The sequence below is a fragment of the Larimichthys crocea genome, chromosome III (assembly GCF_000972845.2).
Source record: "Larimichthys crocea isolate SSNF chromosome III, L_crocea_2.0, whole genome shotgun sequence".
Taxonomy (NCBI): domain Eukaryota; kingdom Metazoa; phylum Chordata; class Actinopteri; family Sciaenidae; genus Larimichthys; species Larimichthys crocea.
In genome coordinates this window covers 27,178,868-27,205,134 of record NC_040013.1, presented here as the reverse complement: position 1 = coordinate 27,205,134, position 26,267 = coordinate 27,178,868, and the positions used below count along the sequence as shown (strand labels likewise).

Genomic DNA, 26,267 nt, shown 5'->3' with positions numbered 1-26,267 from the left:
CAATAAATTCAACTTAAACTTTGATGTTTTGAAGCCGATCCTATTTATTTAAGGGTTTTTCTTTAAAATTCCCATAACAGCACTGACTGAAATTAAAAAGAGGCCATAAGATTAGGATGTTATCTTTTAAGTGCCGTTATTCCAACCCTGAGGATTAGACTTGGTACTTTGTTAGTATAGTCCATATTTTCATTTTAATTGCTCTCATGTTTGCCAGGAGGAGTATTGGGAAGTTACAGTTTATTCCGGTTACCCCCACAAAACGTACTCGTTATTATTTTTGTCATCCCACTGCTGATTTGAAATCAACAATCCAATCTCGTGCCCAGATTCATTTTTAGAATCATTGTGGACGCACGCCACCGAACAGAAGCTTGAGAGATGGAACTGCTCACATTCAGCAACGTTATTGGATCACTATTATTCTTGGATGCACGGGCTCCATGATTCATTTCTAGTAAGTCTGTATTAATATTGCTGTTATTCTGATTTTGTCAGGAGACAAAATAACAAGGGAGTGTCGCTGTTGAATGTTACTTGCGTGCACATAGTGGCAATGTTGTTAAGACTCTTTCCACTGCAGAAACACGACCTCAATCCTCCTGAAACACCTACTACAACAGGATAAAGCTCGTGGAAATACACGCCACCAAAGACGGCTCTACGACATTAAACTGCATGCTTGAAAAATGCTGTTCAATTCTCGCTCATTTGGCAAAAAGGATTGTAAATACCTTACAGAATCACAGCAATAAATAATGTGAACAAATACTAATCATAAGAAAAGAACAGCATGTTACTGATGACGAGCACAATAACACTTCAATGATTTGGTTATGTTGTTTGGACACTGCCACATTCAAACAGACAGAGACAGGTATGTGATGATTAATCACCGGGACTTTTCGGACATTCTTAAGTATCTGGAATATCATCTGATCATCATACCCGGTCTTGTTCTTGTCTAGCAGACTGGGAGCCATCGCTCGGATGTAGGCACAGGTACAGATCAGGAGGAGAATCACTGTTAGCAGCGACTGGAAGTTGAAAATGGCCGACTGCAAGATGGAAGAGACGGATGTGTTTAGTACAGACGTGATGTAATGCAGCTTACCAGCAATACTTCTTGAAGAACATTTTCTGTAATCCTGATGTTATTCCTCTTGTAGGGAGGAATGTTGTTATACCAGCTGTTCATTCTCGTGCTGTGACACATGGTTACCAAAGACTTTTATGGACAGATAGCATGTTTTCCCCAAATTATCCTCTGGTTTCTTTGGACCATCCCGTGTGTTTTAAAAAAAAAAAATAAGGACGATAATGGTATCACAGAACACCAAGTACACTGGCTAAAATAGTGGTTGGTTTGGGATGAATTAGTGGATGTGTCTCTTAACAGACAATGCTGTTAAACTACAAACCTACACGGGAGAGAAGCCTCGTTGGTCAATGATACTGGATCTCACAGACAAAGACACGGATGCTCAGATGACTTTTAATCGACAGCTTTTAATCACCTTGCCTTTATATATATTTGACGCTTTTAACCAACGTGATTTACACCTTCAACCATGTGTTGATACGACTGAAAATTGCACGAGTCATGAATCATAGTTACGGTATTACTCCTCATTCCTGAATAAATATGGCACTCAAGATACTGAGGGACTTTACGCTTCTGTTTCTTCTCACAGAAATATGAGCTGTGATCCAGACAGACTCCTCTCTGCTCATGTAGCATCATTCTGCTATTATCTCATACAAAATCCATAATTTACTTTTTATATATATTACACTAACATGGTCATATACATGCATTTTAGGATATTTCAGCATTACTGTGTACTGATTTATGCTGTTTTCTTTTTTTTGGTCCCTACATTAATCACACACTGTAACATTAGTACTACCTTATTATAGTAAATTAACATAACAGAACCATTTTGGATTTTAAATTCGTAATATTTTATTCATTTTGCACAGCCTGTGCCTATTATCCATCTTCCCTGGCTGTTTATTGTTGCTACACGTTTATACACACAGTTATATAATTCATTTTCTATGCACATTTTAACTTTTAGCGTTTAACACCTGTGCACATAAATTCCTCTGTACATACTTAAATTTAGATCTACCTCAGGTTAATTTCAGCATATTGATACTGTGTCACAGGTTAATTCTAATGCATGTTCGATGTATGTTTGCATGCTGCTACTGGATGCTTGAATTTCTTTCTGGATGAATAAAGTATCTAATATTCTGTTTATTATTATTATTACTACTATTATTATTTTCTTACCTTGCACTAAATCAACACTGCCAATTTGCTGTATACACTTTTGTACAATATATTTTATTTACTATTGATATTTTATTATGTATAGTTTGTTCTTTATATTTTTATTCTTATGTTGTCTGTCTGTCTGTCTGTCTGTCTGTCTGTCTATATCTATATTATTAATAAGATTTCAGTTCAATTAGATCCTCAGAGCATAATCAGTTGCATACTATCTCACACATAAGTTTTATTTAAAGAGAAATCCTGTTATTTCCAGCCTACCAACAACAACAACAACAGTCTTCAGCATGTAGCTGAACACACACTCATGCTACGGTGCAGCTACGTGGCACACATACACACACACACACACACACACACATATACACACACAGACAGACACACCTCACAACATCGCGATGCACGTATTCATTAATTAGTGATCGTTTTGGTATCAAACTCGCGTTAACATACGACTGCAGTTCAGGGGATGACATGAATCGACGGTGAGACTATTTTAAAGACAGACACGTGGACTGATAGCTCCTTAAGTTAGCCTAAAAGTTTAGCCACTGCTAGCACGTAGCTTAGCATTCCCCATCGCTTTCTACAGGTTTGCGCCGACGCTAACAGCTGGTGCTGTCACAGTGCATCGCCGACACAGATTAGAAGTACAGCCATGTGTCCCAGAGCATGCTGTGAAGGTAGAAGAGCTCTCCTTTAGGAGAAACAAGCTTACCATTTCTGTTGTGAGTCAAAGCCACATCACACTTCCTGCTCTCTGGAACTTACGTAACGTAACCCACAGGAGCTTTTTGTTTTTTTTACGTATTTACGCACGGAGACGCAAAATCCTCGTTTGCTGATTGGCTGAGAGAGACAAGAGTTGAAAGTTGAAACGTCTGTCGGCTGTCAACACACAGAGACAGAGAGAGCGGCAATGGTTTGAGTTTAATACAAACACTGCTTCGCTTGGATATCGCAGTAGTTAGCCCAAACTAAACCGTAAGTCTGAGGAAAACATTTTATCCACAACGACATTATAATGAATTTAGTCCGTCTCGTCACTGCACAAGCAGGGCGGGAGCACGCTGCAGATCTTAAAGGAGTACTATCTGCACCCGGAAGGTGTTATGATATTCGTGTGTGTGTGTGTATAGATACTGTGTGTGTGTTGATTGTGTATTATATCATGTATATAGTTATGTATGTTGTATTATATGTATGTATATATGTGTGTGATATATATGTGTGTGGTGTGGTGTGTGTGTGATATATGTAATAATATATATATATATGTAGTATCTGTTTACTATGTTATAATATGTGTGCTGTAATGTATATGTGTGTGTGTGTAGTATAATATATATATGCATGTGTGTGTATGTATCTTCTATATTATACTATATCTGGTGTGTGTGTGGTGTGTGTGTGTGTGTGTGTGGTCTGCTATAGTATTTAGATCATAATATATATATATATAGTAGTGTCTAGTATATAGATCTATTGTTAAGTGTGTCTATATATAGATATGTAAATATCGCGTATATCTATATATATATATATATATATACACACACACACACACAAATATAGCATGTATATGTATATATTTACTATATGGTAACTTTTCGTTAATCGTTGTATTGTTGTTGTCTTCACACTTAAGCAATTATAAAAAACAATCCCTACTTTATGTATATAGATAAATTTGTGTGACATACTGTAGGTCGATAGCCGAATAGATCCTACCCTCTCTTGGTGACGTAAGACTGAAATTTTTGTGGTCCACTTTCCTTTCAGCGTTTTCACAATGAAGTCCCCTCCCTCCAACCAGCCACGACAGCATCTTGATTACATTTAAACCGTGTTTCATAAATCCCCGTCGACCCTTCCTTCACAGACACTCCTAGACTGCTCTTTATGTAAGAAGACAATCTGTCAGATTGTAAACCACACATAAATTATGTTTTGCATATTTAACAGTAAGAGTGCAGATGGAAACTTGCAAAAAGAGATGAACTGTATTCCAATGGAGAGTGATGAGAGCAAGACATGAGCAAGTGAAAGCTTTACACAGACTTGCATTCTTCTTAATGCGATTAAGTTTTAGAGGTTACAGTGCACTGACCAATTTAGGCTACATGCATGCCTAATTACTGCAAATTGAGGCCTGACATAGCCTAAGTAGGTGCATTTGTCTTCTGTTAGTGTGAGATGACATTAGGTCAAACTCCTTTAAGTAACACCCATAGTTTGATTCAAAGAGTAAAACTTTCCTCAAGCAAGCATTATGAGTTTTGATGGTAGGAAATGTGATGCTGAAGTAATGCAGGAACAGTGTTCACTTGACCGTTAAACAAAATGTGACTTCTGCAGACTGTGTGTGTTGTGCTGTCATGGGTTGTATTGTGCCACGCCTCTGTGCTCTGTACACAACCATAATCTTCACTGAGAATTGCCTTACATTAGTGACTGAACATGGCTTAGGCTTTCACAGCTGTAACTTATTCCTACATGAATATTGGAGATGTGAAAATGACCTGTTATTGTGCAGCTTGAATCAAAGGTTAGCAGGTTGTTGTATCCAACATCATACAGAGGACCTGAGGTCAGGAGGACAACCCTTCAGGCTAGCAATGTATGTTTGTTTCGTGAAATTAGTCATCTCTTCAATGATTTGAATGCAGAGCTGAAGTTTGTGTGATCACTGTTTGGTTGTGGCTCAGTCCTGTTTGTTCCTGTAGATTGCAGATTACTTTTTCTATGAGAACAAACAGTGGTACAGTTTCTATTCTAAAATGTGTTATTGACTGAAGTCATATTTGCCCATTGTCTGATTTCTGTTGAATTTACACTATAGAAATGCATGACCTGTAGCATAAACTATCTAACTTACATTTTCTGAGAACAAGGACTCAGGTGGACTTGCAAAACCGTACAACTTCTTGTGTTGTGTCCGATTCTGTTCTCATTTCATTTGTCAGCTAGTGTCAAATACCTGCAATTATTCTTCCAGATTATGTCATTCAGTGCTGTTTTTACCACAAAAGGACACATTGGCAATGATGTTAGACAAAGGTCTGAAACTTGCTGTCACCACTCTCAAATACTCTTTAAGTCTTTTAATCTATTCTGTATCTGTAGGAGTTCAGAAAACCGTTGTTTCTGCCTGTAAGAGAAGGCACATCTTGTTATATAGCACGAGACAGCATGACCCTGACCTTTTACCACTGCATCACAGTCTATTCTGCAAGCAGCAGGAATATGAGTACTAAAAGTGTCTGTGGTGAAATTACAGTCTTTATGCTGAAGCATGCATAAGTCAAGCTACGGTGACAACCTCACTAATTCTGCGCCTGACATGATCATAGTATACACAGGTTCAGACAGACTTTTAGACACACGCCATGATTTATTTTAATATGCGTTTGCTTTCTATTTGTCAAGCGGTTTAAAGATAGCTGATAGCAAGAAAGAATAATTAATAAAACTTGACCGCACAGACTGCTGTTGTGCAGGGCAGCGCTGCATTTCTAAGACGATGAAATGATGAAACCATTGTACTGGATAAAGCATGAGGGGAAAGTCCAGTGAAAGGACAGTGAGAGGACTGGCCTAATTGTCAGGGCCCATTAAAGAGACAGTTAACTGCCTCGGCTTTGTATGAACTCCTCAATTAAGACACAAGATGCATAATTAGAGGCTCTCTTTGTGACTCATTTACCTAGCACTTCCTGCACACAGTTGTGTCTTGCAGTTTTCATATGCAGCGGTGCTAAAAAAAAAAAAAAAAAAACCCACAAAAGGTTGAGCAAAAAATTAGAGGGAGTAAGGGAAGAGTATAAACGCTCCGTGTCAAAGCTGTAGAGGAGCTTTGGTTGATGATTTAAGCATTGCAGTGATTGTGTCTGCCAATCGAGTAACAGGAAGACTTTGGGATTGACTTTGAAGATATTGCGTGGCTCTCCATTCCTGACAGACAGCGCTGTTTATTTAATTGGAGTGTCCTTCTGTCATTACCACAGGGTCATCGCCCCTGCACAACAGATGTTACAGTAACTAATGAGTAGCTGGGCTCATTTTATGAGGTTAAAGTTCAGCTCTCCTCATTTTGCTCAGCCCCTTCGTCCAGCCACACCCCTTCTTGAAGCACAAGGGGTCAACTTTAATCTGTTGCAAGTTTCTTTACTGGTGTGCACATGCGTGTGTCTATGTCAGATCTCTGCTCTATGTCTCACTTTGAATAACCTTGACCACCTGCTCTGTCAGCATATATGGTGGGAGACAAGAATACCGAAAAAAAAGAAAAGAAAATGCTGTCACGTCCTAACTTATAGCAGTGTCCGAAGGCACTCATTTTCATTTTTCAAACATGTCCAGCTTGGCTACCTGCCAATTTAGCTGTCCTTTTCCTTCCATCTCCACACGCTTTGCCCTGTAGTTAAGCAAGGAAGATATCCAACTCACCTCTCACTTCACGTGGAAGCAGTAATCACATGTTCTGGCCTGGACATCCGTAATCAAGTAAAAGTTTCTCAAGACCTTTGCCAAGAAAAAGATGTATACTCACTAAATGACATTTCGGGAACAATCTCTTGGATCATATTTGTAAGCCTCAGATCAACATCTTTTGTAAGTGATCTTTTGAATGTGGACTGGTTTCAGCAGGAGATGTAACTTTAACTGCAGCAGTGACTCAGTTAGCCTGAGGGCAAGGTGACATAAAACAAGCTTGCACAGTGCACTCATTTAACTGCGTAGCATTGATTTAATCTCACAGTATAAAGTAACTCAAAGAGTGTGGCTCCCACGGGTTTTCGTTTGTTGATTGTGGTCTGACATGGTTATTGTTAAATTAACCACCTCAGATGTGTTAGACTGTAGACCGACACTCAGTTCCCTTACATGTGACTGAACGCATGACTTGCAAAGCCGTGTTGCTCTTTCAGCTCCTCTGGAAATGTCATATTTCTCCCACACTATCTGCCAAAATCTAAATAGGTTTCAGGATCATGGTTGATTTTCTTATGTGCAGTTAAACATGTGGTTTTTACTGGTTGTTTGAAAGCTTGTGAGTTTAAAGAGCTTAATCAAGCTTAATGCATTCTCATGTGGATGAAAATGTAGTTTGGCTGTGTGAAGTTGGGGTATACAGACTCATGTAAGTAATATATGTACTGTAAACAACCAGGCCTTTTCAGTTTTCTAATATTCTTCTATTTATCTCTAACAGCAAGTAATTACTTTGCTGGTGGTCAGAGAGCCCACACTCCTGCTCAAAAACTTGCCAAGACCTGTTAAACTCCATGTGGTTCCACTGACTCAGAGAGACCCCCATTAAAGACACACACGGACATTTATTACCAAATCCAAGGGGTAAAACAATGAGGCACATTGATGCAACTGGAAGACTAACACAACCTTACAACATCTAAGTGGACTGACTGCAGGGGTCTTTGAAGGGGTTCCTAGGTTTTTAATACTAGCAGTAGGCCTATGAAATGGTGTGAACATAATGCACTGGGCACGTTGTTGGAAAAATGCCGCCTTGATAAAAGTTTATTTAATTTACCATTTGTGATTTTCTGCAGGTAATGAGTGGTACAGTCCGACAGATCATTGTAACTACAGATCCAGGCACCCCATACTTCCTGCGAGTGGACTGGGCCGTAGACCTGGGTGCTGGATTCACATTAGCTCTCACTGATGGTAACTCAGCATGGGTCGGAGAAGGTAAAGATTACAGATGTTCAAACAATACAGAAACACATGTCAAATCCACCACTCTTCACAAAACCAGGCCACGTTTATCACAATTTCTGGCTTATATGTCCTACTAAGACTTACATCTTTTGACCATTGACTAGACTGGGTTGTCACCAGGCCTACCATTTATCAGACTGTCCAAACCGTGCAGGCAGCTGGCTGAACCACCCCATAATACTCAAACTGTTGGTCCTTTAACCAGAGGGACAGCACTGACCTTGTTTCATCATCCCTCTTCACTCCAGTGAGCTGCAGCTTACAGGTGTATAAAGTAGATTACTCTACTCTACAAGGCATGTCTTTGTATGTGCATGTCAGTGTTCAGTGTGTGTGTGGTTACATATGCCCATGCATTTTGTCTGGAAACACACCTGGAACATAACTGCTCCCTAGTTTTCTATTGCTGTCCATCTGCAGAGTTGACAGGCAGAGTTGGGGTTGTGACAGCTATGTGCAGGCTTCTGGGTCATCAGTGTTTCTGTGTTTGATGTGTTAATTGGGACCCTCAACGCAGTGTGAGCAGCTGTGCAACAGCTGATGACATTCCCCGTGGTCTCTGCATGCTTCCTTTTAAATCCGCTTTCACATGCATCCATGCATTAGTACATAATTAATGTTTATAGTTGTGCTCTTCACTTCTTTGCCCTCCTCTCTCAACTGTACAACTTTGAAATGATGCAAAAATGAGAAAAATGCCTTGTTTGTGTTCAGTTTCAGAAGAAGAGGTGACAAGGGAAGCTGATGATATGGGAGTCACAAAGGAAAAATATGTTGAGGATCTTCTTCAAGCACTAACAGGCAGTGAAGGAAGTCGAGGCAAGGAGGAGGTATATTCTTTCCGCCTCAGTCCAGATCACTGTCATCTCTCGTATCAGAAGATCTGTAATGACATCTTGGTGAGTGAAAACCTTTGGAAGATTTTTATTATCCTTATATATAAATATACAGTTACTAGGGATGGGTGATATGGACTAAAAAATGTATCCCGATAATTTCTGGTATATATCACGGTAACGATAAAAATGACAATGAATAAACACCAATTCAGCCTAATCTTTTTGACTTATAAATCTATCACCGAAATAATAATAAAGGCTAGAGGGAGCTGGTGGTGGGCGTGTCTATACCTGCTGAATGTAACCGCTGTGAAACAATTAGGAAATAACTTTTTATTTTGCAGATTAATAACAGCGTTATCAAGGTCTGCGCTCGCTCTCTGTTATTGTTACTCTCTGCCAAAGCTCTCACTCTCGTTTCGTGCACATATATACGTCATCAATGGGAATTTATCGTTTTTATCGTGGGATGACATATTCTTACCAAAACATTGGGGAATGTTGGCGATATATCGTAAACGATGACATATCGTACATTGTTAACAGTTACAGTGAATATATGTTCAATATTCACTGTAACAGTACGGCCTAGCTAACAAAACCTTTACAGTTTTTGGTCTTTAAGTTAATAAACTGTAGACAGACACACAAGCAGCAGCTTTGAGGCTGTTCAGACAACACCACTGCATAAAAGATTCAGCCACCTCAATTACTTCAATGGGACTGCTGTGTTGGCAGAGTGGTAATGCCAACACAGGGCTCCAGTTAAAAAAAAAAATGCAGGATTGTCTGGCGAAAGAAGTTGAACCTGGCTCAACTTTTGCTGCAATGCAACGTGATCCGGCCTGTTGTACAAGCAAATGTGTACAATGCACATTTCTGGTACATTACTATGTACGGCAGATAAATGTAATGCATGTCACCGTGATAACTTTTCATCGAGAAAACCCTCGAACTCATGAAGTTACTTCTTTGTGTCACCAGCACCTGAGACAATGTGCCTTTACCAGTGCCACCAACGCGTCGGAATTGCAGCAGATGGAGCACATCCACATGTCTGCAGTTTTGCCTCTCTTGCCAACATACGGCACAAGGTTGTACTGGAATTGCAGTCTTTGTAGCTGTATGATATTTGCTGGAATTGGCGTTAGGTGCTTTGGATCACTGATCAAGGACACATAAACTAAAGTGGAACTCAAGTGCTGAATAATCTGCTGTTAAATAAAGTTGTCGTTCCATGTCGATCTATCAGTAGTTCACCCTTGAATTCCACAGCATTATACACTTCCTTCATGTCACTGTTCCCTGAGGAGAAATGCATCTAATGACATAGAACAAAACAGAAAGGAAGTCTTATATTTTACAGGGGGCTGTTAAAAAGATAAGGTTTATAGTCTCTCCATATTATAGCAGAATTAGAAAGGCTTGGTTGCCTTCAGGCCACTGTGGGAAAAGCCACAGATAGGAATCATTCATTTTGTTACCAGTCATCCAATAGCAACAGTATAAGGTAATTGTCTAATGGCCACGGCTCATAAATGTTTACAGAAAAAGACTTGCTGGCTGAAAGTTTGTTAAATGGTAAGGCGGAGCTAGCTCACGCCAATGTAAGCAATCCTCACATGAAAGCACATGTCTTTGAATTTATGCAGCAGTCAGTCACTGACAAAAGCTGGCAATGTTTGGACAGAGACATGTATTACACACTGTGCTGAGGCGATTCGTAGATAGTTCACAGCGCCAGTGACAGGTTTGATGGAGTGCAGGTCACGGTGCTTTCAGTGGATTTTGGTGTTATTCTTCCAACTATGAGAGGATGCTGTAGCCTCCAGGGGTCAGGTCACTCGAGGTCCTGGGACCGCTGTGCAGGTAGAGGAGACCAGAGGGAGAAGGCCAGGGGGTTAGGAACACTGTAGAGGCAGTAAAACCTTGATTTATGGATAGGGCCGCCCTCATCTAACAATGTTGAACAACAGTTGATTAGAGCCTTTTGCTTTTCTGTCACAAACTCCCCCTGGCTTTCCTTGAATCTGTGAGTGTGGGCTGTGTATACAAGTGTGCCTATGTGTGCACGTCTGGACACAAACATACTGTTGGTTTTAGATGGCTATCAGTCTTTGGATGCTATACTTGACTGTATATGACTTTGTCTCATGAAACTACATCTATTATTTTCAGTAATGGAAATGTGATTTGAAGTAAAGAAAGAATGGATGTAGCTTAGTTTAACTGTTAATGCAAAATAATATTACACTGATTGACGAGTGTTAGGGATGATGCACTCGATCAGATCCCTCAAACCTCTGAATTATTGGTCTGACCAGCATCATTTGACTTTTATATCCCCGCATTGTTTTTTTGACGTGACAGAAATGAACTCCTCTGTGTAGGTTGTGTAGGTGGTGCAGAGGGAAAAGGTGTTTCCAAAAGGAGCAACTAGACCACACAAAATGATTGACAGTGGCCCAAATCATTCCAACCCCAAGTGTGCTTTTTAAAAATGTAATCCATGCTCACATTGTTGCTGACACTAATCATCAGTGTGTGCAGTCTGTGTGTGGTAGAAAAGACTCCTGGGGGACTCTATGCATTAACTGCAAACTACCGCTCTTTTCTAACACCTGCTTCTTTTCTTCTTCTTTTTTTTCCTTGCTCTTCTTCGTTTTTTCTTTCCTTTTTTTTTTTTAACACGTCTGAGGTTAAAAAGTAGAACATATTTTCCCAGGCAGATAATTTTAGGGTGCAGAAATGACCAAAAATGAGGCATGTTTCGTTTGAGGAAAAAGAAGAAAGGAGGTTAAAGAGGAAAACAGGTGGTGAACTTAACCTGACATTAATGTTTTATGAATATGACCCCAGAAGTTGTAATGGTGAATGTAATTTGGGTGTTAGTTGTTAAAACTGCGACTAAGCAGGTGTTTTACATGGCTAAGTCAAACATTATCTCCTCCTTAATGTCTCTTTAAGTACCAATCTGTCATAGTGCTGACAATACAGACACAACATGTTCAGGACTTTGGAGCATATGAGTGGAATTAACAGGTCATGTCTGTCTGTTTAGGACTAAAAACTTGAAAATATGTTTCAGTTTAGTGGGTTTTTTTTTCATAGGCCTAATTGCAATTTCACCGACTTGAGTTGATTCCACTAGTGTACTGTGTTACTTTAGTCTTTCATTTCTTTGTACCATAATGTAGTGCTATGGCAATCTGTTAGTTGGTCATACAAATGTTTGGTCACTTATCCAAAGGCTTCCTGTCATTTTCAAACAATTGTCTCTCTGTCTTTGAGACATTCACAGCTCAGCTCTTCAGACCAACTTCAATCCGGAAATATTGGGAATCTAATTCTCGATAGTTGTGGTAATCGAAGCCACAGGATTCTGGATGAGTCTGGGTGGATGAATGTGACACTGATTGTTCCATGTTTTATGTTTGTCAAATGGAACTCGTACTTGTTATAGTTCACTGGGGATTTTCCAGCTGTGCAACTCGACGCCAGCCACAAATCTCACTGGAGTAGTCCGTGTTTTCTTATTCTGATTAAATTATCCCGAATCCGATGTGTGAAGTTATAAAATATACTTATTTGCACACACACAGCCTGTTATTGTCAACAATATTTACAAACGCCAATCCTGTTTTCGTAAATCATGCACATTGTGTTGTGTGTTGTTGAAGGGACTGTAAATTAAATACAATCAAACGGAAAACAGAAAATTAATTTAATAGAATGGGCCAAAAGCAAAAAGATTGCAGGTATAATGATGCAAATACATTTTTACTTCTTTTCCTGTCTTCATGGATAAATTATAGCATAAGGGATCCCTTCATCTAGTTTATCTTCTGGTTTTACAAAGAATAAGTATTCCCATTGTAACCTTTGATTCCTAATTTATCATAAATGAAATGCCAGTGAAATAAAGCAGAGAAACTTACACTGTTGCCTATTTTTCACAAAATTTATGCCAAAGTTAACTTTATGCATACATGTGGAGGTTGATCTTTTTTTATGACATTGGTTAATGTTAACAGTGTTCATTTTTTTGATCAGCCCAAATAGAAATGACCACTAAACCAATTTAAATGTTCAGTCCCATGAAGTGGTCAAAATGCTTTTATTGTGGTTTGAGAAAGAAATACAAAAAAAACCTGCCATCATCCAAACATCAAAAGCAAAAATTAAGACAAATTGGTTACATGTTTAGCTTTTGTAGATGTAATTAAGGTTTTGTTCTGCGTTTCATGTCTTGAAAATTTGGTACAACTGGAAACCAGATTTTTATCCTAACCGAAATGCAGAGTGAGGTCCACCAACGTATCTCTCCTCCTGTCACCAGAAGCAAGTTCTGTCTGGCTGATGTTTAGAATATTAATGTGAGTGAACCTAAATAATGTGCTACGAACATCTCTGAGCCCGGCGCTTTAGGCACAGAGAAGTAAGATGAAGCATTTGAACTATTTACCCCTCTATCTGCGCTTGAGTTGGTACTGTGCCACGGCGTGCTCTGTGTTTATGGGAACATTTATGTTATCAGGGATAGGCTGACTGCCGTCGCCCCTCACTTCCTGCTCTTTATCTAGCCTCACGCCTCTGCATGGCGGACCAAGGAGCTGATGGGACAAGCTGATCTCTGCTTAGTGCCCACACTTCCTATACTGAGCACCCTTGCCCACTCTTGAACACTGTCTCTTTGTCATCAGGCACAAAGTGCTCACCCACTCACTTCCCTGCTCCCTCGGACACGATAATGATTTTGAAATAAAAAAATGGGGGATTGGAACACTGATACGTTAAGTATATGTTTGCATGTATTATTATGAGCTGGAGTGTTGAGATAAATGGTTATGTCTTTAGTCTTTGAATTTCATTGATTCCAACTTATTATATTATCATTAATTACTGGTTATTAATTAATGGGGGTCATTGTCCTGTGACCCATGGGAATAATCAGTGGGTTTTGTCTGCAGCAATGTGTTGGAGAGTATGATAAGGAAAGCTTTGTGTCCTCTGTGCCCACAATGTGTTATGGTATCGTTTTCACTGGGACTGTGTTCTTTTGGCTTTGACGTCCACACCTACGTCCCTCCCCTCTCCACGGGTCCGACCTTATGGTCAGGCTAGCTGTCTGGAGACACACACACAAACAAACAGTTAGACCACACACACATGCAGATCATGTTGTAATGTCAACCCTATTCTGAAACCAGTTTGCTAAATCTCAAATCCCATTGTGTTTAGTCTCTCTTTTGATATTGTGTAGAGTATGTTTCATCATGAAACATTGATTTTTCAGGCTTTGAAAGGTCATGAACATTATTTATTCTTCCTTTTCTTTCTGTCTTGTCCTGACATGTTATCTTCATTATCTTTTATTAGTCACAGATAACCCCACGCACCCAAGGCACATGTCAAATGATGTTGGGGGCTCAAACTACAACTGCGAATGATTTACTTTTGACTATTTTATTGTTGTTTTAGTGAAGTAACACAGTAGAAAAATGTGGCAGTGGGTCGTGGATCACAGACAAACAGTTTGACCTCCCACACCTTGGCAGAGGCTGGCAACAATGTGCCGACTGACCTTTAACGTTATCTCTGTGTCTCAGGAGAGAAACAGAAGCTCAAGAAAATAAATGGGGCTTTTTTAGCCTCTTTCTGTCTTTCAACAAGGAACTTCAATCAATATCAAAACATTCATTACCATCTGTCACTGTGCCACTTGACTACATTTTCAGATTTATATCTTGTTTAGTGCATCCTTCCTCTTTCCATGCTGCACAGTAAATTAAAGCTAAACGTTTGGTGATCCGGAATTTAGATGTTTACGGCAGTACGTCTTCACAGAAACCCTTAAAGTAAAGACAGTGAAACACGCAACCGTTGGTATTTAAAAAGAAGGGGCGGAAGAAACAAACAGCAGCTGAGTGTCATTTCCAATGTTAATCCAGTAAATAAGGGTTGTGCTTCCAGCAGTTTAGATCTCTGTATCTGGTGTCTTCAACTGGTAATACCATGTTAACATGCTGTTCAGGAAGATTTATGATCTTAAACAATGTCAGTGGGTAAAACTTTGATGACAAAGTTTGACAAAGTCCCAGTCATTATAATGACATGAACAGTAAATGTAGGACATTACAACATTCTTTAAAGTGAGCAAATATTAGTGCGATCATGTTGGAGTCCAGGGCCTCCAGATTATCCTTTGTCTTGTGGCTGATTTATTGCCAAATGACTTTCATCTGGCAGTACAGTAGAGATTTAGGCACAGGTAGCAGGAGTAGGAGGAGGGGTTTGAGGAAAGATCAAAGCCTGTCACACCTTGCTAATTTTGCAGCTCTGCAAGTGTTCATATAGATAAAGTGTAAGTTGTTTGATCTTTAAAGTTACACACTGTTTAAATTCACAATCATAACCAAGCCAAACATCAGCCATTCTTACCAGGCCTCTTCCAACACTAGTGTCACCATTACGTATCAGTGGTGAACCATCTTGCACAAACACTGAATTACAGATAAGTGAACTTGTCGATCATTCAGGAAGCTCACACAAATTCCCTCTTAATCCCAGGAGGAGCCTGCACTGGATCACTGTGACATCCTGATGTTGCACTTGATTTTTATGAGTTCTTGGGAACCTCATCCCGTTTAGATTCTGGGTGGTCTTCTCTGTGTCCTGATCCTGTTAAATTGACCTTTGTTAAATCACTAATTTCTTTGCTGTGATCCGACTGGGCATTATTGGCAGTACTGGCACGGAGTAAGAATGCCACTATGCAAAACATGTGCTCACCCATGTGCTCATGGTGTCCATTGTGCTTGTTGCAAGGGCTAAAGAATCGAGGGTCAAGCCCCTAAAATAACACAAGAAGAAGAAGACCACATACCAGCAAAATAAGAGTCCTGAGGGGTTCTGGGAAACTTAAGGACAGTGGTGCTTTGAGCTGAATTTAGTGACAGTGCTAACATGTTGATATTTAGCAGGTATAGTGTTCACCATCTTAGTTTCCCAAAGCACAACTAAAGTTTATGGAAATGTCCCGTCATCCTGATGGCAGCTGTAAAAGAAAAAGTTAGGGAATCATAAAAGTCATTGGGATACATGGTCTCAGAACAATGTCTGTACAAACATTGGTGCCAATCCATCTAGTGGATGTTTAGACGTTTCACTGGATAAGTGACAACATTTGATTTGCTGGTGGCGTTCAAGGAAAAGTAAGTGCATCACCAAATTTATTAGTCATGCGGATTTTAGCCACTATTGTGGGTGGTGTCAAAAAGGATTTGGAAGGAGATAGTGCTCAAAGTAATAGAGTTTTGTATTGATAGAGACAAAATGAGAAAGAGACAAAACAAAATCTAACACTGAGAGAAAGAGATTACCAAAGAACAGAAGATCGATTGAAACAGACAGGTCGACTAAGATAGCGAGGCTGTGGGAGCGAATGCAGCGAATGTCCACTCATTGAAACATGTTCAGGTTCACCAGTGGAGGGGGAAAACAGCTGTGTGGCCTGCCAGGACAGCATCAGCCTGGGACAAAAATGACAAGTATTTTATGAGAGCTTTTGAAGATGGCGGCTTTATTACAGTGGGTCTGCGACCTCGACACAGCCCAGTTAAGATTTAGCACCTCATCACCTTCTGGTTTCCCAGTGCATCATGAGCACTACCTGTGTGTGTGTGTATGTGTGTGTGTGTGTATGTGTGTGTGTGTGTGTGTGTGTGTGTATGGGAGAATCTCCGAGGCAACAGGCAAACACAGATCATGCAGCTCTTTGAAAAAATGTTTGGTGTGGCAGCTTTGATGAACGGACACTCCCTCCAGGATGATCTGTGTATCTGTGCCTTCGGATATTCTGTTTTTATTTGTATTTTCTTGTTTGATGTTGATTAAGTCCTAATTTGCACATAAAAAATCGGAGGGCTACGGTGGAATTTAGGAAATGTAACACATCAACTCAATGTTAGAAAATTTCCCCATTTGTTTGTCGTCCAAAGCCTCAGCCCTGCTCTGTGACTTGGTGCCAAATGCAAACCAAATGAGGAATGTTTTATTATATCTGAAGCCTGCCTGTGATTCCAAAGAGTCACCGACAAGAGGCAACTGAGAGGAAACTGTGTGCTCACTTGCATAGTTTACTGGTGACCAATGAATTCAACCTGTATTTCTCCTAGACAGAAGGAAACACCTCATCATTTTTAAAAAGTCTCCTACTTCAAAGAAAATGTGATGTAGTGGTTTGTTGCGCCTCTATTTGGAGTGCATTTTGGAATGACATTAAGGTGCAAATTCTTACTCATTTTTACTGTAAGCAGGATTTGGAAGCTTATTTAGATTTGAGCATCACGTTACTGGCTTCAAACCATTATACTATGCTTCAGTTTTCTGTCTCTAACTTTCTCCAGCTTCTCCCAGAGGATCCACAGGTACTCCAGGGACAGCTGGGAGATGCAGGCTTAAATCTGTCCTCTTGTCTCCTCCCAGTCGGGTATGCTCAAAGGAAGCACCCAATGTCTCATGAAGTACTTCTTCAACAGTACTGAGGTCTTCCCACATTATTGAGTTTGTCGGCTTCCCATCAAGTTCCGGATTCGTGTTAAGGATCTCACTTATGTTTTCATATATAGAGCCCTGCAGGGTCAGGCACGAGAGCACATCTCTGATCTGTTCCATCCTTATATCATCAGTAGGTCTTCTGATCTACAGACATACGTTTTGTGGTCTCTGTTGAAACCTTCTGAAACCATTTATTGAAACTGGCCTTTGTCTTTTCATGTTTTGATGTTGCTAACGATTTATTGCCTCTTTTCTTTTTTGTTCTATGGGTTTAACTACTTTCCTTTCCTTACCTTGTTGTGACCTTGCTGTGTAAGAAGTGCCATACTAACTAAACTTTATTGTCTTAATGGTTCATCAGTTATATAGCCAGCCAACCTTCAAAGAAAACATTATTTTCTTGCAATTTGCAAATTAATAGCTGTCTTACTTGATCATGTCTTCTCATTTCTCTTCTCCTTTTCTTTTACTCTTTGTTCCCACCTTTCTTCAGGTGGACTTGGGTTCAGTGGAGCTCCATCCAGCTCCAGACCCTCTAGAGCTGAACCGGGAGATGATTGGCCAATCCCTGAAGCGCAGCAAGGATCTGGAGTCAGGCAACTGCGAGCTGTTAGAGGAGAATCGCAGGCTGAAACAGGAGCACCAGAGAATACTCAGAGAGTAAGGATGAGGAGGAGAGCGGCTCTGTGTTTTGTGCTGATGGATTAATAAAATGTGTGTTTATGAAACAATATTTGATGTAGAGCAAATGTCAAGTTCAAATGGAAAATACCACTGACAGAATCTAATTATTTTCCTAAGATGTTGAGGGCTGGTATTTGTTTGTTGATTGGCTTGTTTGCATGCAAGTTCTCTTTGCTTTTTAAGTCATGCTGCCAGCTGTTTATTTGCACAGCAATCACCCAGTATGACATCATCACTGGTCGCCCAGTTGAGAGTACTGAGGGTTCCACCCAGTGTTGCAAACTAGGCCTGTGATTCCTGGGAACTAACTTCGAATGAATGTTTTCTCTGAATTGTGTGTCCCATTTTATACATCCATGTGCTTCTTTTCTTTTTGCTTGTTCATCCCTTGACTAATGTTTTCACTGGGTGGAGGCACCAGCGTCATCTTAGCAAATTACTCTCAGAAAGCAAACAAACACGAACATAATTTGTCTGCCTGCGTGTGTATAAAGGTATGATGTGAGAGTCGATTTGCTTGCATGTATGTTTTTGCACATTCATTGTCTGTGTCTGGTTTGTGTCTGAGGTTGGAGCAGCAGGTTCAGGCTAAGGAGGTGTTGGAGAGGGAGATGTACTCACGTTTTGTCATGGTCCTGAACAAGAAAAAGGCCAAGATCAGAGGTCTGCAGGATGCTGTTCGCCAACTACAACAGACCGATGACCAGCAGAGAGATCGAGAGGGGAGACAAAGGTCAGCATGGCTCCCTTTAATTTGTTGTCCTCTGGCATACATGGCTAGTTTTGCTGCTCTAAAATACAAGTAAACACGATATGTTGCGAACAATGGCACAGTAAGCAATGTAACTAATGTTAACTATGTTGCAAACTAGGTTTTCTTGAGCCACCACGCCAGCTCCAGACAGTGATACTCACCACTCTCCCGCTACTATAGCAATCTTCACAACGAAAGCATATCTTGGCAAAAAGTAATCCAAATACCTGTGGACAAGTAATTTAATGTTTCCTGACAAAAATCCTGGCTGGAATACCAGGTTAGTGTTGTGTGTCTTGGTCCGAGCCACTTTGTTTCCCATTTACAGAGCCAACACTGTAAAAACACTGAGTTTTCTTTTCAGTGCACATGCACCGTGGAAAGCTAACAGACTGTGAGGAGATTTTGTGAAAATGTCACAACTTTGGAAGTACAAGGTGATTGGTTTGGAAAGCTTACTCAAACATTTCATCAATTATCCAAAAACGTGCAATTGATTTATTTTCTGTCAGTCGACTAATTGCTGCAGATGCTAGACTACTAGAAACACTTTTTACTGGGACATTTACTTTGGTTCATTTAATGAGTAGCACTGAGGACTTTGTCTAGTAAGTGAATCAACATATTCAGGTCATTGCTTTAGTTGCGCAGTTGCATGTTTTGTTTCCAAGCAGGTCAGCACAGTGCTCGTACAGATCTGCGCATACGTATGTGTGCCACACCTCTGGCCTCTGCAGAATACAGATGGTGGCTAATTAGATTTTTTTTTTTAACAAGCCCGTGTTATATCTTCCATCATCGCAGGACACGGTGTATGTGTGGAAGATTTTACTCATGGTTATGTGTCTGGCTTTTGCCACCGTCCCCTGAGGTCAATAATATGAAATATTGAAAGATGATTGCCAGCATAGTAAAACGAGATGCTGTATTTTCTAAAGGCTTTAACTCAGTTTCTGAGTTCTGAGTTTTTCCACATACATCACGGACAGACACACACACACACACACACACACACACACTGATTTTTCTACATGAAACACTTTCTTTTCTTCTCTCAAACTTGTCTCATTTCCTTTAGTGACAACTGTGACAATGACACAACTCATGGTGAAGATAACAGCCAGGAAAGACAAGAGGAGACGGTTCAGAGCTTCCATCCATCCCAGGAGGCAACTATCCTCATCACAGGTATGTGTGTGTGTGTGTGTGTGGTGTCAGAGAAAAAAATGCTCCCAAACCCATTAAATATTACCATTCACAGCCAACTCAGAATGAATGATTGGGTTTTTAACAAATAAACAATAAGCACATTACTTATTTCATCTTTGCCTGCGTCACAATGTGTTGCAACAGCAACGTCAAAGATAATAAACAGAAACATTTCCTTCCTTGCCCTCTAATTTCTCATAATGAAATAATGAAGACATTTCTCAAGGGATAAGGCAGTATGAGTGCAGTTCGTAACGTGATGAGGATAGGCAGTTATCTATGTGTTTAAAGGCAATGTATCATTTGGATTCAGGTGACAAGACTAGCAGATAAGATGACAGAGACAGAGTATACTCTTGCGTATCCTAAAAATGCACAGTCCTCAGAGCCTGTCTCTCTTGCTTTAACTCATTCAGGCTTTCTCATAGGTCGCTTTTATTTAGAACTGATGATACACAATCGTCCGCACACATTGTGCTCCAATATTGCACTTATTTGGACATGCACTATGTTTTAGTGGAGCAGGGCGTGCATTTATTGAACATGGCAAATTTTCGCCCATTCCTGGTACTCGTTGTGATGTCATAGGTCACTACGTGACTCAGTATTGATGCAGGCCCTTTCCTCGAACAGATTTTACTGTCCAATAAACTTGAGAGAGAATGTAATTGATTGTGTAAGCAGGGGGCTTTAATGTACACTTAAGAGCACATACAAACAAGAACGTACACCCTCGGGTAGCCGGGTTCTGGGAAAACACTCGTCAGTGAGTCATAAACCCAACCGGTGAAGTCTGCTGTGATTGCTTCAACACGGCCGACAGTGAGGTGGTCTTCCACTTCTTGCATCATGCAGAGCAGACGTATCTGCTGAGTCACACACCTCCCCCTGCCCTCCCCGTGCTGCAATCTGCTGGGATAACCCACTGATCGCTCTCTCAATGGTCGCGCTTGTGTTCAGAGCCAAACAAGCCCCCACCCCCCTGAGAGGATAATACAGACGCAAAACACATTGACGTTATAGTGGCTTCAGCGGGTTCTGTTGTTTGGCTCTCGTTTTCTTAACTTTCTCTTACTCGCACATGTAGAAGCACCCTCCCCTTCATGCTCTTCCTCCCAGCCTGGCCACAGTGAAGATGGATGGAGGTGGTAGATTGCGCAGGATGGGTCTTGGCTCATGCACTGTGTTGTTTGCAGTCCAGAAAGGGTTTTACAATGCTTCCTTGTGCTTTCAGCTCGTCACAGAAAATCACCCAGCACTTGTCTCTTATCTTCGTGCCTTGATGAATTTTCCCCCTAGTTCTCTCCATATTTTAAGCTTTTTTAATATTCTGGGTGTGTGTTCCAAAGTTGTCTTTGTACTGATACTAACTCTGCTGTCCAACAAATCAGTTTATGGGCGTTTCTCTCTTGGCCTTCAGCAGTGTGATGGAAAACAGCCATATATTCACGTCAATGGCTGTTACTATGTCTAATGGATGCCTAATGCATTGAAACTTCCCCTTGTTTATATTTCGTAGCCTTAGCCAGCGACAGATTAATTAATATGCACCTTTACAATAATCAGAGGACATGAAACACAAACGTGTGAGTCACAACAATCTTTTGTGTTTACAAATTCAGTAAGCATACACAGTAAGCGAGCTTTGGTGAATTTGAGACCTCAATGACATTTGTTATGTTCCATTCGAGTCCCCACCCATTTGGTTATTGCAAAGTCTGACCCAGATCAGAAACTGTGTGCATGAAATGATGCTTTATTTGCATTTAAAAGTCTACCCAGACTTCACAGACATAATGGGCTATACACGATTCCCCTTTGACGTGCTTGGCCCCAGTTAACCCCCATGCCTCGGGGTGTGTTTTGATATGACTGAGGCCTGATAAGAGAGTAATGACTGAGCAGAACTGGAGACAAAAGAAGAAACTCTCTCTTTGACTTGTTCCCTCCAGGTATAGCATCTGATTGTCACAACATAGGAAGCAGATCACTCACAAGGGTGTTACCAAAGATAAGAGAGTAAGGATAGAGGAGAGGAAGTGTGACTTAAGAGAGAATATAAGACAGTAAAATAAAATGGATCAAAATGATGAAAATGTAACAACAGGCTCCACTTTTCATTCATTTTACTGCATAAATATCAACAGTAGCATTTGATTTATGAGCATTAAAAGTTTTATCTCTTATTCAGACAGCTAATCAAGTATTTTAAGTATTCCTTTTTATCTAACACAGTGGCTCAATCTGTTGATCTTTGAATTCGAATAGGCTAGCAGCAGTGTTAAAGGGCAAACAGGTGTGTTTGTATGCCTGTCTGTATATAAACGATTGTATCCGAGTGCGACCGGGCTTGTGTGGAATGCCAGATCTCTGTTCCAGATAAAGGTCACAGGACTTTTAGGTTTAGAGTTGTCCGGGGTTAACAAAGGTCATCTGATGCAATATGCCCTGAAACTGCCACAAAAGTGCCACAAGTGACACTGATGGAGAATCGTTTAAGCAATGACGATGGAGAATCGTAATGAAACCGACCAAGTAATGCCAAAAATGTGGAACAAGACAAGACACCAGTGTGCAGGCATTTTAGGGGCATTTGAGGAACTTGCAGAGGACATTGTGATGGAATGAAACAAGCATCTTTGATTTACAGTGAACATGACCTAATGCCCTAATAGTTCAGGTATATTAGTGACATTAATTAAAGATGCTCAAAGAAGCTATTTCAAAATAATCAAGGAGTAAGTTCTGTTAACGTCTGTGTGTGCTTCTCTGTGCTTAAATAAAAGGTCGTGATCTGGTCTGCCACGGCATCTCTCTGGACCGGAGCTTCTCTGATGATGAAGATGAACAGCCAAGACGGAAGCAGAGATTGATTCACAGCCTGAGCCCAGAGTCTCGTGAGCCGGAATAAAAATCGAAAGTGAGTCAGATAACCAATGCAGCCAAAGTATCACCATACTTGGTATCATAGCTGTTGTTGACAGAGCTTCCTGTGGATTTCTCATGCTTCTTAGTTCATTAAACTGTTTTGTGGAGCCTCTCTTCGCATACAGTAGCAGTGAAAGGACAAAGAGTTCAGATGGTAGGTGGGTCATATTAAGATGTTGACACTCACCATGACAGACAAACTCTCCAGTCTTCATTAACTAATGACCTTTTCCATGTGGCCCCAACAACATTGCTAGAAAATCATTTCAAGTTCATTTTTATGATCCTGTGAAACATTTTTTTTAATCTCTTTCCCATCAAATTTCATTCATGACTTTTTTTTTTTAGATTCCCTCACTCAGACAAAACGTCTGAAAGACCACTGCAGCCTGACCGCAGATGTGGGGTGCTACACTTTATTTTTTATCTTCTAACTCATTCCATTAAAAAAGGTTGAATCATCATTTTGTCGTCATCGTTGGTATTAAAGACTAAACCACACATGCTCGCTTCCCAGCATCCACCAGTGTCTAGCCCTGGCCCCTGCATATTTCTGTAATTATTTATTTTGGTTTTCTTCATCTTATCGCATTGATTGTATTACTCATTGGGGATACACACCGTACTTCTCCTGCAGCCTCTGACCACAGCACTGGTCGTAGATGTGGAACCGGTCTCCAGATGCTTAAGAATAGTTGCTGTTTCCTCCTAATAAAGGATTTTAAGTGTACATAACAAAAAAAATTATATTCATATTCTATCTGTGGCATTTCACGTCCTAAACTGAACTTCCAGTGGGAGAATTTAAATAACATTTCTATGAGTGTGAACACCGTAACAGCATGACTTCATAGGACTTCTTCATGGACTGACTGGTAGGTCTGACAGAGTTTTAGATTAATCAGCTTCTGTTAGTGTTTGGGATTTTAGAGGTGTCTCTTGAACATCCGACTCAAACATACAATGTTGTGAGGTCTTTCCATGTTCAACAGCTGCAACTTTTCTTATACTCTACTGACTCACTGCAATAGAATGACCAGAGTTTCTCTGACTGCTTCCATTTAGGACTACAAATGAGTTCAGACTAACATTGCATCTTGTTGCTGTGCTACTGCTGCAAAAGAAAAGTCTGAAAACCAACATTTGTTACAGTTCACAATCACAATATCTTTAGTTAGAAAATACAAAAATCAAAAGTGCATTAGGACAGTAATATCAACCTTCAGTTGCCATCATGTTGTCAGCCGATGGTTAATTTGTTCAGCCTCTCCTTTATTGTAGTGACACTTCTTTTAAATCCAAAAACCTCTTAACATCCCCGCACAGCCTACATCTGGGTGTTGGCTGGCAAATAAACACAACTGAAAATTACTTACAGCAAATACTTACCTAGCAGCAGCTTTTGAATTCTAGGAAATAGTTTTTTCTCTCTAAACATGAACTTCTTGGGTAGAATATAATTCATCCTTGGTTCATATGTTTAATATATTGAGCTCCCAAATTACATTTCCATATTCAGGGATAAAATATTAAAGTTAAAATGTGATGTTTGTTTTATTAGTGCAGGTTATACACCTCTACCTTGTATATATACCTCCTAACTTTTTCCCTCTCTCTATCCTCTCTTCCCCTTTGTCCCCGTCTTGATCCACCCTCGTCCTCAATGAATAGATGTTATTCAGGATTCATCACGAACACAATTAAATCCCAAAACCTTTAAAGCTTTAATAATGAGCAGATTTTATTTATCCATATCCATGTGGCAAGATACTTTCAGCTAGTCAATGCTCACCTCAATACACACAACCAAAACAGTGACAACCAGGCAACAGTGTCCTGGAGGTGCCCCCGGATTTGATGCCAGATTTTGTCCCAGATTGTGAAGGCAATTTAAAAAAAACAAAAAAAAAAACCCAGCATGCTACTACCATCTGGTTTGGTTTAACTGTGACAATTACCTGCCACAGCTCTCATGAGAAACTTGCTGCTTGTCTCTTGTCTTCAATAAATCAAAAGAAGAACAAGTAATGACGCTATCTTTTCCCAAGCGCGCCAGAGTGCGTGCTCTATTGAGTGCTGCCGTCAAGACTTTGCCCAGATGCGTTAGTGGTCATGTGATAGCAGGCACTTAACGCCCTCCAGTGCTTCCTCAGGAACTGATGGCGTTGCTGCTGCTAATGACTTGGAGAACATATGGTGGAGAATCTGGACCAGGAGTATGGAAGCAATTTTTCTCAAGAGTTCGCCCTGAGCTCAAATTTGGCTGCCAAGCCCCTCAACCTTGGCTCTGTGTGAGACCGGAGAAAGAGTAACAACTACTGAGGGACAACTGGCTACACCCAGAAAACAGGGTGTCACCACCAAGGCACCGAAGCTGCTTTGTTGCTGCTTATTCATCATGTCTTGCTGATGTTACCCTCTTTCTTTTAATTATGAAAATAAACGATACGCCATCTCTGTCATTTTCCTTTTCTAAACTAGCGTTTTGTAAAACATTGATTTGACCTCCCCCGTTTTTTCTTGTTTTCATCTGCCCTTATTCTGTGGATGTTCTGTGGCCCAAACTACCTGAGGGGTGTTTTGCGGGGGGTTAATAGGGTTATGTTTTCTCTCACCACCTTCACCTCCTCACCTTCTCCTTTACTTCTCCTGGCAGCTTTAGGTCCTGAGGTCATCACAGTGTGTCTTCACACTGACAGTAATGAACCCATGGAAGCCTACTCAGGATCTGACCATTCTACCTTTGACTTCTGGACCTTCCTGCTGCCTTTTACGATTCTGATGATACCTAAGTGTCTCCTGAAGACCACGTGTAGCTTCCAGGATAATCCCACAACATGCGCAACATGCTGTTTTAGTAATCCCCACAGGAATGTCACACTATACATCGCATCAATAAGGCATTTTATAGAAGGAATTCCAGATGAGTATTCTAAGGGTAATTTTCAGATGAGTGCACGGCAGTGTGCAATGGAAGATGAGACATTGTGAAACTATACTGAATATTTCAGTCAATATTACAATATTATATCATTATTATGGAGAATATTCTAAAACGTGTTGTTTTGTTTCTTATTATTTTAAAAGACATTGTAAATGTTTTATTTTTTATTTTAATTTGATTTTATTTCATGGAAATGTATTGAAAATACGTGAAAAAGAAAGTAATGTTTTCATATGTGACATATTGTCAATGGTTATTTGGGTAAACGTCTATTGTGAAATGATTTCAGTCTGACTTAAATAAACA

General features: G+C 40.2%; 2 protein-coding genes across 5 annotated transcripts in view; one reads left to right on the top strand and one right to left on the bottom strand.

Moving 5' to 3' along the window:
- The window catches only part of tmem167a (transmembrane protein 167A), a 6,452-nt gene extending 3,338 nt beyond the window's left edge, over positions 1 to 3,114 (bottom strand). Inside the window, exons 1-2 of the mRNA XM_010743746.3 lie at positions 3,018 to 3,114; positions 949 to 1,058 (exon numbers count right to left, since the gene is read on the bottom strand). Coding sequence (XP_010742048.1) covers positions 949 to 1,058; positions 3,018 to 3,020 — 113 coding nt within the window. The 5' untranslated portion in view covers positions 3,021 to 3,114. The remainder of the gene's footprint in view (positions 1 to 948; positions 1,059 to 3,017) is intronic.
- LOC104929270 (DNA repair protein XRCC4) lies at positions 864 to 26,267 on the top strand. 4 transcript variants are annotated; one of them, XM_010743740.3, is made up of 9 exons: positions 864 to 877; positions 3,202 to 3,283; positions 7,873 to 8,014; positions 8,759 to 8,943; positions 17,936 to 18,102; positions 18,695 to 18,859; positions 19,959 to 20,068; positions 22,876 to 23,009; positions 25,674 to 26,267. In XM_010743740.3, the coding sequence occupies exons 3-8, from the start codon at positions 7,876 to 7,878 to the stop codon at positions 22,998 to 23,000; spliced, it is 891 nt and encodes a 296-aa protein (XP_010742042.3). In that variant the 5' UTR covers positions 864 to 877; positions 3,202 to 3,283; positions 7,873 to 7,875; the 3' UTR covers positions 23,001 to 23,009; positions 25,674 to 26,267. The 4 variants fall into 4 exon arrangements, with proteins under 4 accessions (XP_010742042.3, XP_027133573.1, XP_019121699.2 ...); XM_019266154.2 differs by lacking the exons at positions 864 to 877; positions 3,202 to 3,283 and adding an exon at positions 4,073 to 4,203; XM_027277772.1 differs by lacking the exons at positions 864 to 877; positions 7,873 to 8,014 and having other exon boundaries at positions 3,198 to 3,283.

Excerpts from the sequence above, each read along its gene's own strand:
- LOC104929270 (XM_010743740.3), top strand. The coding sequence starts at position 7,876 with ATGAGTGGTACAGTCCGACAGATCATTGTAACTACAGATCCAGGCACC. Across the intron at positions 18,103-18,694 it reads CACCAGAGAATACTCAGAGA|GTTGGAGCAGCAGGTTCAGG; the intron begins GTAAGGATGAGG and ends TTTGTGTCTGAG. Across the intron at positions 18,860-19,958 it reads GATCGAGAGGGGAGACAAAG|TGACAACTGTGACAATGACA; the intron begins GTCAGCATGGCT and ends CATTTCCTTTAG.